Below are 16,855 nucleotides of genomic sequence, written 5' to 3'. Positions count from 1 at the left end.
AGCCGCCCCATCACGTCCCTCCTGAGTGCATCCATGTGTCGGCTGCGCACAGATGGCCGTGCTCTTTGTTCAGACTTGGGAGACACATGCTCTCCTTTTCTATTTCGCTTCAGACGCCCGGGGCAGTTCATCCCGTCAGCGACCACATGGATGCAAGCAAACACCATTTCCTTCTCAGAATTCTTGTACGAAACCTGGTTTTAGATGGCGGGTTGTTACTATCCGAAAACATATAGCCTTCACGTGGGCCTTACTTGCGCCTTCTGAAGCTCCAGTGACCTTTGCCCAGCAGAAGAGATGGCTACCATCTCTTTGCTGCTGGGTAGCCCACAAAGCAGCCTTTTCCACCAGGGCAGAAGCATCAGACACCAGTAGGAGCTTCTACCCAGGTGCAAATGCAATAGTTGGCTTTAAGTCTCTGTGCTGTGTTCTCAGTTGTGTGCAGCTGAGCTGCAAATGCACCCCTTGGATCCACCAGGAGCTGTGCACTCAGTATTGTGGGCCCAGTTTTATCCAAACCCCTTTTATTGTTATAGATAACTTTTTAAATTTCACCTCTAAAATATCCATGTTGTTCAAAGGAAAGCAGCAAGGCAGTATTGACTGCCTGTTGAAGGAGGTGTGCTGCGGCAACGAAAATTCAAATATTTGCTAGCACATTTTGATTGGTTTTTTTAACATTCTGCTCCTACATATATAAACAAATTCCTGTCTGAAAGATAGGATTTAATCTAATTAATCTTTACCTTCTGTATTGCTCAATGCATGAGCAAAAACATGCGATGGGTATTCTAACCGCTGTTTTACCCAATCTTTGATTTGGTGAACCTCCACACACTTCCATGCGTGTGTGGAACTAGCCCACTGGTGGACTGCTTGAGATTTCATTTGGCTATAATATATATATATATATATATATATATATATATATATATGTATATATATATTCTGAAAAGAACCTCTACTCTTCGAAAGCACACCAGTGCAAGTAGATAAATAGGTACTGCTGCGGCAGGAAGGTAGATGGTGTTTCCATGTGCTCTGGTTTCCATCATGGTGTCCTGTTGCACCAGAAGCAGTTTAGTCATGCTGCCCGCATGACCCAGAAAGCTGTCTGCAGACAAATGCTGGCTCCCTTGGCCTGACAGCGAGATGAGCACCGCAACCCCATAGTCGCCTTTGACTGGACTTAACCGTCCAGGGGTCCTTAACCTTTTACCTTACTCTTCAACAAAAATATTTCCCCAGAACTCGTGTCTCCTAACCTTCCAAAGCAAATGTTGCAGGGGCGCAGAAGGCAGAAAGGTTGGAGAGAATAGCCCTGTTGGGCTAGGGCAGATATGGTGAGTTTTTGCCCTGTCCCTGCATCAGATGTTGCTGAACTACAACTCATATCATCCCAGGCCATAGGCCATGCTTGCTGGGGCTGATGGAGCTGTAGTCCAACAACCTGGAGGGCTAAAAATTTCCCCAGCACTGTGTTAGCAGATGTCCACTCACACTATATTGGATCTCACCCTGTATATGTGTGTGTGTGTTTGCGTTATATATACTTTTAATATTCGAGTGCCTGATGCCTTTTTATTATTATTCCAGAAAGTGCAATAAACACTGAAGAGGAGTTGGAGGTGGAGCAGAGCTACCAAGCAGAGTTGAGGCCATCTGATTACCAGCTGCTGAAAATCTTCATTGTCTTGTAAGCCTCCAGGCACACACCCCCTCCCATTCCTATCCTATCTTCGGGTTGGTTTTCTGACTCTGAGCTCAACGGTGCGTTTTGTCTCTGCTTCCTCAGGATCTGCCTCCTGGTGGTGTCCTCCTCCTACCTGGCTTTTCGCATCTTCCGCCTGGAGCAGCAGCTCTGCTCTTTGAACCGGGACTATCTCTCACGTGTGCCCCGGAGGTAGGAAAGCCTTCTGAAGCCCAGCGAGTGTCTGCAGAGGAGCCCTTCCTTGGGGTCTGGAAGTTGGGATGGATAACCTTTTGTTCTCATTATGCCAATATTGAAAGATGTCCTTGGTCGCCACATAAGGCAGGGATGGGGACCCTGCAGGGGTGGTCTGGGTGCTTTTGGACTTCAGCTGCCATCATGCATGGCCAGTGGTCATGGATGAGGGGAGATGAAGTCCAGCGACAGGTCTGGAGGGCCCCGCAGGCTTTCTATTTCTGCTATAAGCAAAGGTTCAGCATTGCTTCAGGAGCCTGCAGCTTGTGTACTTCTCCTTTTTTAAAGGGCCGATTGACACCAGCTTTAGTGGCAGCAAAGCATGGCCTGTAGACAGTACTACCACCACCACCACTACTACTACTAATAGTTGGTGACTTGTGGAAGCCCCATATTGGGTAAAAGATCCCTGCATTGGACTATATGACCCTTGCGGTCCCTTCCAACTCTACAATTCTATGATTCTGTTCTTCTGCTTAGACTGCTTCTAAAAATCCCAATTCTGCAGTTAGAATACCCCAGTTCTTGGCTGGAATAAATTGTGCACATTTCAATGAATGTTTACTTGATTCCTGCTCCTGCCCCTGCCAAAAGGCAATTCTGCATCTGCACTTGTTTCCTTTTATGGACTGGGATGTGGGTGGTATCATATTCCTCAAGGTGGGAGCACAGATGTTAGACATGGACAAAGACTTGAGTTGTACTGAGTTAAGATGATTCCTGGAAATTCCCTCCCCCCCCCAAGTGAGCTTTAGTTCCCTTAAATGTATATCATTAATTGCCTTAAAAAGGTCTTTTGACTTGAGTCATTAACCCTGGAACTTTTTTTTTAATGCACATGCATCCATGCAGGACTGGTCCAAAATATTTTTGCTGCAGAGGTAGAGCAGCAAATTGTGACATACCTCCCCTGTTCCCACTCTGAGTTAAGGTGCAGAGAACTCAAGGCCAGCCAAGTTGGTACCATTTAGATCAGGCACCCCCAAACTGCGGCCCTCCAGATGTTTTGACCCACAACTCCCATGATCCCTAGCTAACAGGACCAGTGGTCAGGGATGATGGGAATTGTAGTCCAAAACATCTGGAGGGCTGAAGTTTGGGGATGCCTGGTTTAGATATTGCTGTTGTCTTGTGGTCTTGCAAACCACCTTGATTTTGCTTTGAAATGAAGGGCGGTGTATAAATAACTGAAGTAAATAAGCAAGTGATGCCATAGGCACCTCTTCCTTCTTTGTAGCAGTAGAAATGCAATAGTAAAAAATTAAGTAACAAACAGCTTGATGCCTTTCCATGGTGGCTCGCATCAGCTTCATTTCCATGGTGGCTCGCATCACACTTCACTCTGCCTAATATTAGGGCCGGCCCTGGTCACACACAAACAAGGAGCTGCATTAAATCAGGAGAAGTTCTCTTGCCATTTGTGGGGCAGTCAGATTTCCCATAGGATTGGTTCAGAGCCTGCTAACAATGGCATCTTTGTCTGTTTCTGACAGGTGACTGTGGGCTCAATAAAGACAACAATGGAGAAAACAGCACCCGCAAACATAGATCTGTGCTGCGTCCAAGGAGTTAACACAACTGCTGTGAAGCCACAGCAAATGAGCCCCATGCTCTTCCTCTGTGCTCCTCCTGGACCAAAGCTCTCTGCTTCTGGTGGCGAAATCTAGAAGTGCTTTCTTGCTGTCAGCAACCCATTGGGATGCTTGGCCAACAGTAGCCAATGCAGCAGCCTCCAGATGTTGTTGGGCGATGACGTCCATTGTCCCTGGCTGTTGGCGGGAGTCCAGCAACATCTAGAGGGGACTGTGCTGGCTGCCAAACAGGCTGTACATGGGTAGCAGTGGTGCTTGTGAGAGTTGCCAAGGGTTGCCAGTGTGATAGTGTCTTCATTGATGATGTCTCTGGCCGTACCTTCCAAAGGCTCTTCAGCCACTGAATACGTTGGGACGCTTGCTCTCTAGAGTGGCAAGAAAATTTGGAACTGCAGGACTTCCTCTGAGGCTCCCCTCTGTATTTCAGAACTGCAATGTCTTCCTGGGGCTTTGCTCCAGAAGGGCTGACTGTTACCACCAGCAAACTGTTGTGGCTGGTCCTCTGTCACATCCTAATGCATCCTAGCAAGGTCTGGAGAAGTAGCTGGACTCTGGACTGCTGCTAGTTCTCGCTGCTTTCTTTCCCCTGCAGGAAAGGGGCAGCGGGAGAAAGTTGGTGTTGGATTTTTTTTGCTGCAGCGGAAAGCTCTGCCTTGGAAGGAAGACGGACGTATCCTTTGCCCAGGGCAGTGAAATCATCTCCATTAGAATCCATCTTCTTGCACTAACAGGATTCCTGTCGTCCAGGGGATGCTGCTGGAGCAATTCTGGTGGCCCTGCAAAATTACTGTAACCGCTGCAGCAACGTTCAGCTAAGGGAACCTGCAAACTGCCAGGCAGGCCCTGAACACTCATGGAAAGACGCCATGGGTATGCACTTTCTGGGGACAGATATGACTTAGGGGTGCATGTGGCCCTCGAAGCACTTTACATGGGTCTGCCCCACTTAACCCAAGGGCTTTGCAGCTTGGCACGGACACGAGGAAGCAGAGACAGGGGGCTTGGCTGGGGTAAAGCAAGCTGATTGCTCCATTTCTTTGTCGCAGGGGAGGTTTGTGGTCCTTTGCACATGCGCCAGCTCTCTCCTCGGAAGCAGGTAGAGCCAAGGCCATGCCCCCTTCCATCGTTCTGCAGCACAACAAAAGGCAGCTCTCTGAACTCCAAGCCCTTGAGAGGCCAATTCATATGCAGGCTTGGAGTCAGCCATCTGCATCCCTAGCCATGGAAGCCTTGAATGGCTTGTTTAGATGACTTGGGCTGTGATTGGGGGCAGGGGGAGAGGGTTTGTCTGCTCCCATCACTGCTACTGCCCTGGACAAACTGGGAGAGTTGGCCAAGGGTAGCATCATGGAGGCAGAACACCCAGGGAGCAGTTAAGAACATCGGAAGAACCCTGATGGGTAACTGTGAGAAGCCCCATTGGATCACCGAGAAGCCAGGATCCTGGCCCATGAGAGTGAGGACCATGCTGAAGAAGCTGGTTGTCTTCGCAAGCAAAGTTCTCCCAAGATGGACATGAGGCCACGTGAATGAACGCCTCTGTAGCACAGACTGAATGAATGAACGAGTGTATGAGCTAGTGTGTGGCCTTCAAATACAGAGCAAGCAGACCACTTTGGGAACGGTCCCGTTCAGGAGGAAGTGGGCCCTAGCTGTGGGACGTTAAGGGACCTGGGATCCTCTTGGGGTTTAAAGGCATAGCTTTTCAAACTTCCTGCTTTCTGGGAACCCTTTCCTTGTGGTCTGGTCTGCCGGGAAAGTTCCTTCACATCTTCCAGTAGACCACCTTGAGTGTCGTGTAAAGATTTCAGCGCATGTTCCTGGGTATAAAGTCATCTTGGGTGACATGTCCTGGTCTCGGGGCTCAGGATTGTGTGTGGCAACCGTGCAGCAAGCCAAAGGAGCTGCTTGGGTAGGGGGCAGAATTTAGCTGGGGGTGGGGTAGATGGAGGCAGGCTGGCGTGTTGGCCCTTTGTGTTTGGTGCTCCACTAGCAATGTCTTGGAATTGCACCCAGGAAATTGCACCCACGTGCCAGCATCTTGCAGGGAAAGGAGGGCTTGTCTGCCCTCTAGGGGCAGCCCTCTAGGGACGCTTGTCTGCCATTCTTGGTCGTCTTATTGAGGGAACGCCTGGGTCTCTCAGCACACAGTTTGAAGAACATTGCATTAAAGGAACATGTTCTTATACGGTTCCAGATTTGAAGGGGCTGCATTCTGATGGGAGCCCCCCCCCCCACATCCGACAGGGGGACTACTGGCAGTCCTAGGCCACATCCGCACCAAATACTTAACTATGATAGCAGTTGTGGCTCCCCCCAAAGAATCCTGGGAACTGTAGTTCGAGCACTAGAATAGGACTAAGGCCCCTCCTTCCTCTCATAGAGTTACTGTTCTTAAGAGCTGTTTAACAATCCCTTCCCCCTAGGAATTCTGAGTAATTGTAACTAGGTGAGGGGAACAGGGGTCTCCTGACAACTCTCGGCACCCTTAACCAACCACAGTTCCCACGTTCCGTTGGAGAGGAATCCTATAAAGTGGTATGAAAGGGCTTTACATGTGTGGTGCGGATGTAAAGGGCCCGAATGGGTTCATCTGGCGGTGCTTGGATCAGTGACAGAGGCTGGGTCGGTGCCTCTGGAAGATGCTGTCGAAATTTCCCAGAATGCCCTGGGGTGACACCGTTGTGGGTATTTTCATGAGTGTGTCTGTGGGAAATGGAAGCTTTCATATAGTGCTGACCTGATGACTAGGGATTTTTTTGGTATTGTAATTTCTGCAGCTCCAGGACTGCTTGAATGAGCAAGAATGGAGGGTTCAGGAGGCCCAGTGGGTCTGGCTGTGGCATGTCGTTTCGAAGAAGCACACCCCACCTGTGTTCTGCTCTTCTTTCCCTGCTCCCAGTGCCAGAAGTTTACTGGGCTGCTGGACAGCCAGTTGGCTTCTTTCTTAGCAATAATGTCTCAGGTGTTCCTCTTCTTTTTAATCAGATCTCCCATCTCATGGGAGGTAAATGTAATATTTGTGCTCATTATGATGATTACTATTTTGGAAGGAGCTGCTAAGACAAAGCCCTTTTGTTTGCTGGAGAGTTGTCTTGGCTGTGGGGTCCTGGTGCTCTCGGCAGTGGGTACCACAAGGTGTGTTTGTGTGTCCAGGGTCTGAGGGGCAGGTGGAGGCAAGCAGGCCCAGGAAGTGCCAAGAAAACCCGATTTCTAGCAAGGCAGTTGTGTGCTGCATTTTCTATCACTCCCTGCAAGTCTGTGCTCGAGCATAATGGTTCAGAGCATGAGCTATGAGCCAGAAGGTCCCAGTTCAAATCTCAGCTGAGCTACGAATTTGCTGGCTGGCCTTTGGTGAGCTGCTGTCTCTCAGTTCTTGGGAGCCCTCTTTCTTTTCTCTAATTTTGGGAATAACAGTACTGGCCTACCTTACAGGGATGTTGTAAGGATTTCAAGGTAATGTAAAGCGCTTTGAACGCTTCGGAAAAGTGCTCTATAAATACTAAGTATTATCATTAGTGTTATTCAGTGTAAGCAACGGTTCTATTTTTCATTGTCCTTTCCTTTTCTAAAGTTCAGAACAATTGCACAAATATCCTACAAGCTCGTTGTTTTCTGGCTTTGTTGTCCTGTAAATGACACGTGTTCATAGCTGTGGGAGGATATAAACACCAGCAGAGGCACAGCAGACCTTGAAGCCTCTTTAGTCCCCTTGGAATTCTCTTTAAGGCAGTGGTAGGGAATATGTGGCTCTCTAGGTACTGTTGGGACTGCAGCTCCCATAAGCCTCTGCCAGCAAGGGATGATGGGAGTTGAACATCTGAAGAACAGATCTTTGGCAAGCAGTGAAAGTGTTAAGCACATACACATGCACACCTCTTCCTGTTTCTCTTAACCCTTCTGGATGCAGCAGCTTTTCCTGCTTTAAAAAAGTACGCCATGTTACACAAGTTGCTTCAGTTGTAGATGACTCGTTTATTTATCATCAGTCCTTGCTTGTTTGCACAAAGTCGGCAGGGTATACACCGACTGGCCGTTTATTGAGCATTCATTCTGATTTGCTTGTGGGGAAAGTGATGCCACGAGTCACATCAAGCAATTGCCATTCCACACACTTTGTGCATTTTTGAGTCACTTTCCTTTACAGCAAAAAAAAAGTGTTGTTTTGTTAGTAGGTGTGTTGCACAAGATTGCCAAACCCGCTTTAATCACATAACCAGAATTTCCTGGCATGTGATTTAATCCCACCTGCAAAAGAGCAACATCTGGAAGCACCTGCAAGCCTGCCTACGCTGTCTGATTTGGCCCTGCAAGAAAATAGGGAGTTTCTTGGCAGTATCCGGGCACATAGAACAAAGTTTGAAGTGTGTCTGGCAAAATTCACCTGGCTGCACGATGAGACTCTGATTTGCCCATACCTCCACAGCCCAGATTTCTGATTTGATCACAAAAGATAATGTGATCTTACTATGGGCCAGCTTCTACTGTTGACTAGCTTATTCAAAGAGTTGCAGGCCCAGGTGTCCGTCATGGCACCAGCCATAACCTGAATCCACCTGTTCTACGTATTAATGGAAAAAGCGAGGCTGCTGAGAAATGCCAAAAAGGTTGAATTATCTGAATTGATCCCAGGGGCACGGAATTGCTCTAGGACAGGCACCCCCAAACTGCGGCCCTCCAGATGTTTTGGCCTACAACTCCCATGATCCCTAGCTAGCAGGACCAGTGGTCAGGGAAGATGGGAATTGTAGTCCAAAACATCTGGAGGGCCGAAGTTTGGGGGTGCCTGCTCTAGGCAAGGAACGGGCATCTGCTTGGTTGTCATAGAGCAGGCATGTTGCACCTACAAGTGTGGTTTGACGAAAAAGTCCCGTTCTCCCTCACCAGTGGATATTGGTGGCTGGAAGCTGACATCCAACCCCATCTGGAGGGCCACAAGTTCCACATCCTGGAAGAGCATGGGAGTAAGGCTTTCCTGATTTCAGCTGCCATTTGCAGAGCTGTGATGATGGCGCTGCTTCTGCTAAGGCAGGAGGGAAATGTACAGTCAAAGGTCTGTGTTGGTTTCCCAAGCCTGTGTGCACGCAGGTAATTCAATTTTAACGGCTTGAACACACAGCTGTCGGGAGTTCAGGAGTTCACATTTCAGCTGTTGAGAGCTGAAGTGTTGAGATTCTCTTGTGGAGACGAGCCAGGAACCTCTGCCACCCAAGGCCAGGAGAAACAGTCCTTTAGTGTTTTGTAAATCCTTTTTGGCATGTGCCACGTTCCCATCGAGGCAGAGGTATCACGGATCAGCTATGCTTGAATGGGACACATGCCTAGCAGTCTGCCACTACAAGCTATGCATATTTGGGTAAGGTATTTCGGATGTAGGGCAGAATGAATGCTGCTGTGAATTGTGGCAGTGCTGGCTTTCACAGCAATGCAAGTTTGACGCTGAATGCTCCTACCTCTGCCTCTTGCACAGTGTGCTGCTGAGGCATTTTTGCAACAAAGGCTGACTCTCCAGTGTGATTCTCCTGAAGGATAAAGGTGTTTTCTCTTCCAACCTTGACTCCCAGATGCTATGCTGCAACTTGGCAGTGTAGGGTAAACCACCTCACCAATATCTTAAAAAGTATTGATGTCCTCAAATGTCTGCAGCGCTTCAGCAAAGTTTTGGGTTGCTAAATATTAAAATGCAGGCAGTGTTTTGTTTTGTTTTGTTTTGTAAAAAGATCTGAATCTTATAGCTGAGATTGCTTTGCCTTCCAGCCTGGTGATCCACAGGTCCCTTTGCCTCTCCCTTTCTTTGCTTGCTTAGGATGCAGCAATTATGTCCTGCAGAAAAACATGTGAACAACGGGGACAATTGAGAAACCGTGGCCCTCCAGAGGTTGCTGGACTCCATCAGCCCCAGACAGCATGGCCAGTAACCAGGTGTGATGAGAGTTGGGAGTCCAACATCTGGAAGGCTGCAGGTTCCCTAACTCTGTCTTAAAAGTACAGGCACACTAGCTTGACATATGGCAACCTTCTGCAAGATGCTGAGGTGGGTCCTTTGCCAAGCTACAAGCCTAGGAGAAGCTAGCCCATGTGACCAACTTCTAGTGAGGACGACGACAGAACTCTCCTAAGCTGACTGATTCTCCTGAGGACTTTTGGGGGGCCTCTGTCTGGTGCTCCCCGGCCAAACAGGAAAGCTGCCATCTGGGCATTCCCCGATTTGTCTGCCTTGGCCTTGTGGCTTAATCAGCTTGGTTTTTGCTGGGGGAGAACTGTAGGTTACGACTTCTGAGGTTCCGCAATTGCAATGAGGGCAGATTAACAGCATCCTCTTCTGCTAGTTCAGTGGCAAGCAGCTGCTGAGCTTTCTGACCCCATTCTGACTGAAAAGCTCCCGGGTTTGTGAAATTACAACCTGGTAACATCTGCTGCCTTGCCGGGGTGGTGGGTGGGGAGGGGCTTGCCTGGATGGTGGTGCTGAGAAAGGGCTCAGGGCACTTAGCAATATTTCATAGAATTGTAGAGTCCCCTTCCTGGCTTATGTTTGAAGTGGAGAAGGTTTCCTCCAGATCATTCAGTGCCAGGGAAATGAATGTCCTCCCCCCTCTCCCCCAAATATTTCCATGTTTGTTCACAGAAATACTTCCATAATCCTCTTATTCTAGTTTAATCACTACATAGTCTGTGGTAGCAATTGCAGAGATTAGAACTGTCACTCTGCTGTTTACTCGTTCTTTCAAAGGAAGGCTGCATTTGTGAGAGGAGCCAGCCAAATACAGGACTTGCCTATGTATCACTTACATAGGGATGAGCGGAGAACCTGTGGCTGTCCTGGTGTTTGTTGGACTTGAGCTTCCACCAGCCCCAGCTAGGGTGGCCAATGGTCCATCAACATTCTGGCTACTCCTCGGTTAAATCTTCTGTTGCCTTTCAGCATGGTTACAACTCCAGATGTTGCCCAGCATTTGTCATGCTTAAGGGGTCTAGAAGCTCCATTGTGTCTCTTGCTTCCCACAACGATTTACTGTCTAATATAGCGGAGCCTGACAGTTGAGAGAAGAAGAAGCTGCCCCTGGACTTCAGAAGAGGAGGAGGAGGAGGAGGAGGAGGAAGAAGAAGAATCTCTGTTGCTTGTTTTATCAGGATGCTTGTGAACCAGCCAAGTCCCTCCATGCAAGTTCCTGTTCTGTGCCACTTTGTGTGTTGGCTACTGGGCATTTCCAGGGGGAATAGATTGCACTCTCTTGCTGCAGGGCAGGCATAGGCAACCTTGGCTCTCCAGATGTTCTGGAACTACAACTCCCATAATCCCTAGCTAACAGGGCCAGTGGTCAGGGATCATGGGAGTTGTAGTTCCAAAACATCTGGAGAGCCAAGGTTGCCTATGCCTGCTGTAGGGTGTAATACTGTTTCAAATAAAAACCTCAACATTTTTCTTAAAACGCTAGAGCCACACAAGCAGCTGTTTTTTCACTGTGCTGCAACACTTATTCTGTACAAGCTAAGGTTAATAAAACTGGCTGCTACCATCTCATGTGTGAATGATACACATCCTAATCTCCTGCAGTCCCTTCTTGCCTTGAAGACCTTGCGGCAATTCAACAGGATTCTGCAAAGCAAGGGATTTGGTAGGGGAAAAACCCCCTCTCCGATTGTTACTAAATATCAGGGACCATGGTTGATTTCTCATTTTCCTTTCCCGTGTTTTTGGTCTCGGGGAGTGTAGTGTTAAAATGTTGATAGCGCACAATGCTAACACTGAGTTGTATCCAAGGTTTTTCAAACTCGAGAATACCAATTACAATTAATAAAAGGTAAAGGTACCCCTGACCGTTAGGTCCAGTCACGGATGACTCTGGGATTGTGATGCTCATTTCGCCCTATAGGCCAAGGGAGCCAGCGTTTGTCCACAGACAGCTTCCAGGTCATGTGGCTAGCATGACTAAACCGCTTCTGACGAACCAGAGCAGTGCACGGAAATGCCGTTTACCTTCCCGCCAGAGCGGTACCTATTTATCTACTTGCACTTTGACGTGCTTTCAAACTGCTAGGTGGGCAGGAGCAGGGACCGAGCAACGGGAGTCCCCCCCCCCCCGGTCGCAGGAATTCAAACGGCAGACCTGATCGGCAAGCCCTAGGCTCAGTAGTTTAGACCACAGCGCCACCTGCGTCCCTATTACAATTAATGGGCATGGCTAATTTAGGTCCATCCAGTTCCATGGGTCTGAGTAGAACTTAGCTGGATACAACCAATTGCTATTTTTCAGGCCTCAGCTCTCTCCCCAGGGTCTCTACAGCACCTTTAAAATCTCACTTTGAAAGCTCCCATGTGCAAAACACTCCCTGGAAATGGAAAGGCAGTCAGCTTAAAATGCCTCTTACCGCTTACCCTTAAGAGGAACCCCCCCCACTTTCACTGCATCTGCATTCTGGGGTGCTAAAATCTCAGAAGCATTGGGAGACTTGCCTCCCCCACGGCCAAATGCTGCAGCAAAAAAAACACAGCACAAAAGCAAGCTGTGTGCACCCTTTTTAAAACCAGAAAAGAAACCTAAATGAAGGAAAGTGGAAATGAGAGTAAATGTATCAGGTAGCAGATGCAGGGAAAGACGGGGGCCTGAAACTCTAGGCAGCTGAGGCCAGTCAGAGTACTACTGAGCTAGACAGACAATTTTCTTGGCCTACTATAAGGCTGGCTCCTATGTGCCTAATGCAGATAAAAAGGAAAACAGAACTAATCTGGGCATGGGGATGTATGTCATAAAGACAGCTGCTTTTCTGGCAGCTATTTTGCTTGCAGAATGTCCCACACCCAGCTTCAGTCCCTTAGCATCTCTGCTGAAAAGCTGGGGTAGGGGGAGAGAAGAGGTGGTGTTTAATGCTTCCTCTACTATGCTGTTTTTCTGATTTAAGTACGCTGCCCAGCTGCCACTGATTCCTTGGCGCGAAAGCTAGATGTACTAGCTGGCTCCATCAATTGCGTATTCTTCCGCTTATGTGACATTTAAATGCGAGAACAGCAGACAGGCCAGGAAGGATTTTAAGAAACAAGAAGTGTGCTCTATCATATAATGTTTTAGGTACTGCTAAGACTCATCTCTTTCCCTGCCCCATTTCTCCCTCTCTCTATGTCTTATGCCTCATTTCACCACACACCAATTATGCTGCCGTGTGCAAGCAAATTTAGATTTTGCACCGTTAGAATAAACTGCAGAGGGTAGATTTCAGGGTCAAAATGTATACCTGCCAATTATTACTACAAACTTTCTCATAATTACAAATATAACACTAAATCTGTTGCAGCCCTTGCAATGTGGGGAATCTCTGGCCCTACAGTTCAAAAGCTGGAGGGCCACAGGTCTCCCTTGCCCTACAACAGGGGTCAGCAAACTTTTTCAGCAGGGGGCCGGTCCACTGTCCCTCAGACCTTGTGGGGGGCCGGACTATATTTTGGGGAAAAATATGAACGAATTCCTATGCCCCACAAATAACCCAGAGATGCATTTTAAATAAAAAGACACATTCTACTCATGTAAAAACACCAGGCAGGCCCCACAAATAACCCAGAGATGCATTTTAAATAAAAGTACACACTCTACTCATGTAAAAACATTCTGATTCCTGGACTGTCCACGGGCCGGATTTAGAAGGTGATTGGGCCTCATCCGGCCCCTGGGCCTTAGTTTGGGGAACCCTGCCCTACAACATTTCAAAGTAACAAATGTGGGGGCATCATCATTATTTAAAATAACAAACCATTAAAGCTCCACCTGAACAATAATAAAGTGGAAGCAAACGAGTGCAGCAGAAAATCTCCAGCATCAGTGAATAAAATTGCTTATTCATTTTGAAAGGTCTGGGCTAATAAAAAGGCTCACCATCCAGCCTGAATGTTTGCCACTCCAGCACCACTATGAGCCTGCCTGTTGGTCTATCCAGAGATTCCTCTACCTATTCCACAGCACATTGAGTGCTGGTTCTTCTTGCTGCTGTGACCATGTCAGGATACTTCCAAAGGAAAGCACTGAGAGCACAGCAAACTGTTTATTTTCCTTAGAGGTGTTCAGCAGTAAATGCTTAAATGGAAGTGTCCTATTACTCTTATGTACACAAGAGGACAGTAAAATCCTCCACGTGCATGCAAAAGGGGGGGGGAATACCCTGAAGGGGGAACATCACAGCCAGCCTAGATGCTTTTTCTTTGTTGTTTCCATTCTACTGTCCAGTTTACCTAAAGAATTAGCAGTGCTGGAAAGTAGAGAGAGGTAGCTTGCTAGGGTGACAACTGGAGAACATGTCCCATTGGAGCTGCCCCTGGTTTTCTCCTGAAGGAGCTGTGCTTCTGCACTGCCAATGAGACACAAATTGCAACCTCACCCAGCTTATTCAGCAGCGACTATCTTTGCAGTAACTACAAACAATAAAAACACATGCCTGTGGAGGGGGTGGGAATTAGGTGAGCTGCTTCAATGAAATAAGCAAGATCTAGAAAATGTTACCCATTGATTCTACCGTCCCCCCACTGACTGGATCCTGCCCTCTGTCTCCTGCAAGTGATGCTTCCCAGTTCATTATTAGTGCCTTCTTTAGCATGGAAGCTGTGTCATCCTATCCCACGCCTGCCACCAACCCAGCTTCTCCATAGATCTTCTGTAGTGGTGAGAAATTGTCCAAATAGCACAGGGAAATATAAGTTTGGTTTGTATCTTTTTCACGCAGCCTGCAAAAGTGCTTTAGCCTCTTTGTGGCTTTTCCAGCTCTAGCTGCTTTATCTACCCTGTCCAATCAAAACAGGGTTATGCACAGATCAGAGGCAGATGCTGCGTTATACCAAGTCAGACTGTTTCTCCAGGTATTGCCCACTGTGATGAGATCTGGCTTTGTCCCATCTCCTGTCACCCTGATCCTTTCAACTGGAGACTCACTTTCTGCATGCAGTGTGTGTCCTCGACCAAAGAATTGTGGTCCTTCTCCATATCCTACGAAGCAGGAAAGGGCCTCGACGTATTTGGACCAGCACATGCAGAAAACATCCATATGTAAATAAGCAATTGTGAAGATATCTAAATGAGACTTGATAGACACTCTCAAAAGGCAAGCAATAATGTTTTTGTACATCTATGAACTTCGCCTGAGATTGTCAGCAATCGCCTGTATCATAGGTGCACAGGATCTACAGATAACAACAGCTGTAGCCAACTCCTCTATGATCTTCTGTACTATTTGGTTAGATGGCACAACTATCCACTTTTACCATCTCAAAAAGGTTGCTGTGACCAAGTCAGGGCAACAGGTTAGTGGAGCAGACCTCTGGCTTAATCAATAACCTTCAGATTAAGAGATGGTGTTGTGTGGGTGCTTCAACTCCCTGCTCACTCATGCAGCTCACTGGGCCTGTCCCTACCTGATCTACTTCACAGGGTTATTGTGAGAAAAAGTGGGGCGGCGGCGGGAGAACCAGGCATACAGCCTTGAATTTTGCACTATGAGCAACATAAAAACCCACATAAGTATCTAATTAAAACACAGCCCTTCCTCTCAACAGAGGGACCACAATGCTTAGGGTCCTGCCCATCCTTTTTTCTCTCCCCAGCTGTTACATCAATATTCCATTAGAGATGGCCCTGGCTGCACCCAGAAAGGAGCAGGCCTTTGGCCTTCGCTCCAGTAGCTGTCCAGCAGGTTTTTCTGGCACTGCGAGTATGCTATAGATTTTTAAGGCTATCAAAAACACAATGCATGGATTACAGTGTTTACAGACTGGGCTTTAACAATCCATTCATGAAAAGTGGAATAGGCTAAGGGTTAAGAAAAGTGGTTGCACAGTTTCCTGGGTGAAATTTTTCCGTGATCGACATGACACTCTGAAAGATAAGCCTGCTGGTATGCCCAACCCCCAGTCCCACTCCAGAGGAAGAAAGGTGTGTAGATCAGAGGTCAGCAGGAAGCCTCCAGAGGTTTTGTCAAGGTATCGGCTGGAACCTAAGTGGGATTTTGACTCTCCCAAACAGCAAAGTTGTTTCACTTATGTGGGTAGAAAGCCTTAGCATTTCCTCTATTCCCCTGTGCAATAAGGCTTTCTTTAGTTTCCTGAAAAGCTGCTCTGCAAGATTTTTTTTAAAAAAACATGGGAAAACAACTCATTCCACACTTCATACACACTGAAGCTGTCTCTTCTATATTTAGGACACATGCCACATATAACGGTTGCTATGAGATACCAACTACAGACAATTTGGGATTTTCAAATTAAGGGTTCTATGAAAAGACGTTTCCCCCATTATGTCACTCTTTAGAGAGGAGGCATGTAAGTTTTTCGAACACCTACCAAATTGGGTGCAACCCAATGTACTAGTCAGCTACGTTTATCCTTTATCAAAACAGGGCTGGCTGTAGCACATGGCCAGATTAGATGGACACCTTGAGCGGCAGAATACGGCTTCCTTTTTGAATTTGGGGATTATTGCTCATACCTTCCATTTCTATATACAGCTGCATGTCTAAAACATGTGAGAGGTGCTTTCACACCTTCCCTTTCCAGCATCCTCTTCAAGCATTTCCACAATCTCCCTGAGCAACTGTTTCCATTGTTGATCTGTTTAAACGGTTAAGTTCTGAACACTGGAGGCTCCCACTGGCAAGGCATCATATGGCAAGCAGTGAGCAATCTTAACTGGATGCACTGCTGCTTCCCTCTTTCCCCACCCACACAGCACACCATCAGTTGATGCTTATCTGACAAACACTATATAAGCAGCTCCAATCTTACAAAAAAAAGTGTTTGTCTTTCTCTTTCTACTTGTTGACGCCCTTGTTATTTTGAAATTGTTTGCGTTTCTCCATATATAAAGAGAAGTAGTTTCACCTGAAGGCTACTGTACTAAACCTCTCTAGGCATATTTACCTTGGAGAGAGTTTTATCGAATAAGGTGAGAACTACTTCTGAGCGAATGTGCATAGGACTGCATTGCAAGTTCCCTAGTCTTTTGTAGTATCAAGGGAGAGATGGGAGAAAATGAATCTTCCCCAATGCTCAGTATCATGTCATGCAGCGTCAAGCATTTCAAAATAAACAGCTCAAAGTCACCTAAACCTTTCTTCGCTATTTCTTGTGAAAGTTTTATCCCACCACCATCACCTGTATTTACCCTCCAAGATGCTAACTCCTGACACCCCTTCTTCAATCCCAAATAATTCCATTAGCAGCAACTGGAATCAAACAGAAAGCAGACATGTGCAGGAACATATAGCTATTTATTAAACTTTTCTGAAGTCTTAATTTGTTCTGAACATCCCCCCCACTACAAAAATGAACTCATACTCTTTGCTT

The 16,855-nt window shown here is 47.2% G+C and overlaps 1 protein-coding gene across 8 annotated transcripts in view; it reads left to right on the top strand.

The window, feature by feature from the left end:
* Nucleotides 1-16,749, top strand: part of GRAMD2A (GRAM domain containing 2A) — a 74,453-nt gene extending 57,704 nt beyond the window's left edge. For 7 of the 8 annotated variants that reach the window (XM_035130790.2, XM_035130798.2, XM_035130792.2 and 4 more), the window contains 3 exons: nt 1,597-1,696; nt 1,796-1,903; nt 3,439-16,749. In XM_035130790.2, coding sequence (XP_034986681.1) covers nt 1,597-1,696; nt 1,796-1,903; nt 3,439-3,442 — 212 coding nt within the window. In that variant the 3' untranslated portion in view covers nt 3,443-16,749. Of the gene's footprint in view, nt 1-1,596; nt 1,697-1,795; nt 1,908-3,438 lie in introns of those variants that run through there. The other variant, XM_060282371.1, reaches the window with a different exon arrangement.
* The last annotated feature ends 106 nt before the right edge of the window (nt 16,750-16,855 follow it).

This window comes from Zootoca vivipara, chromosome 14, assembly GCF_963506605.1.
Source record: "Zootoca vivipara chromosome 14, rZooViv1.1, whole genome shotgun sequence".
NCBI classification, from domain to species: domain Eukaryota; kingdom Metazoa; phylum Chordata; class Lepidosauria; order Squamata; family Lacertidae; genus Zootoca; species Zootoca vivipara.
This window is presented reverse-complemented; position numbering and strand designations above follow the sequence as displayed.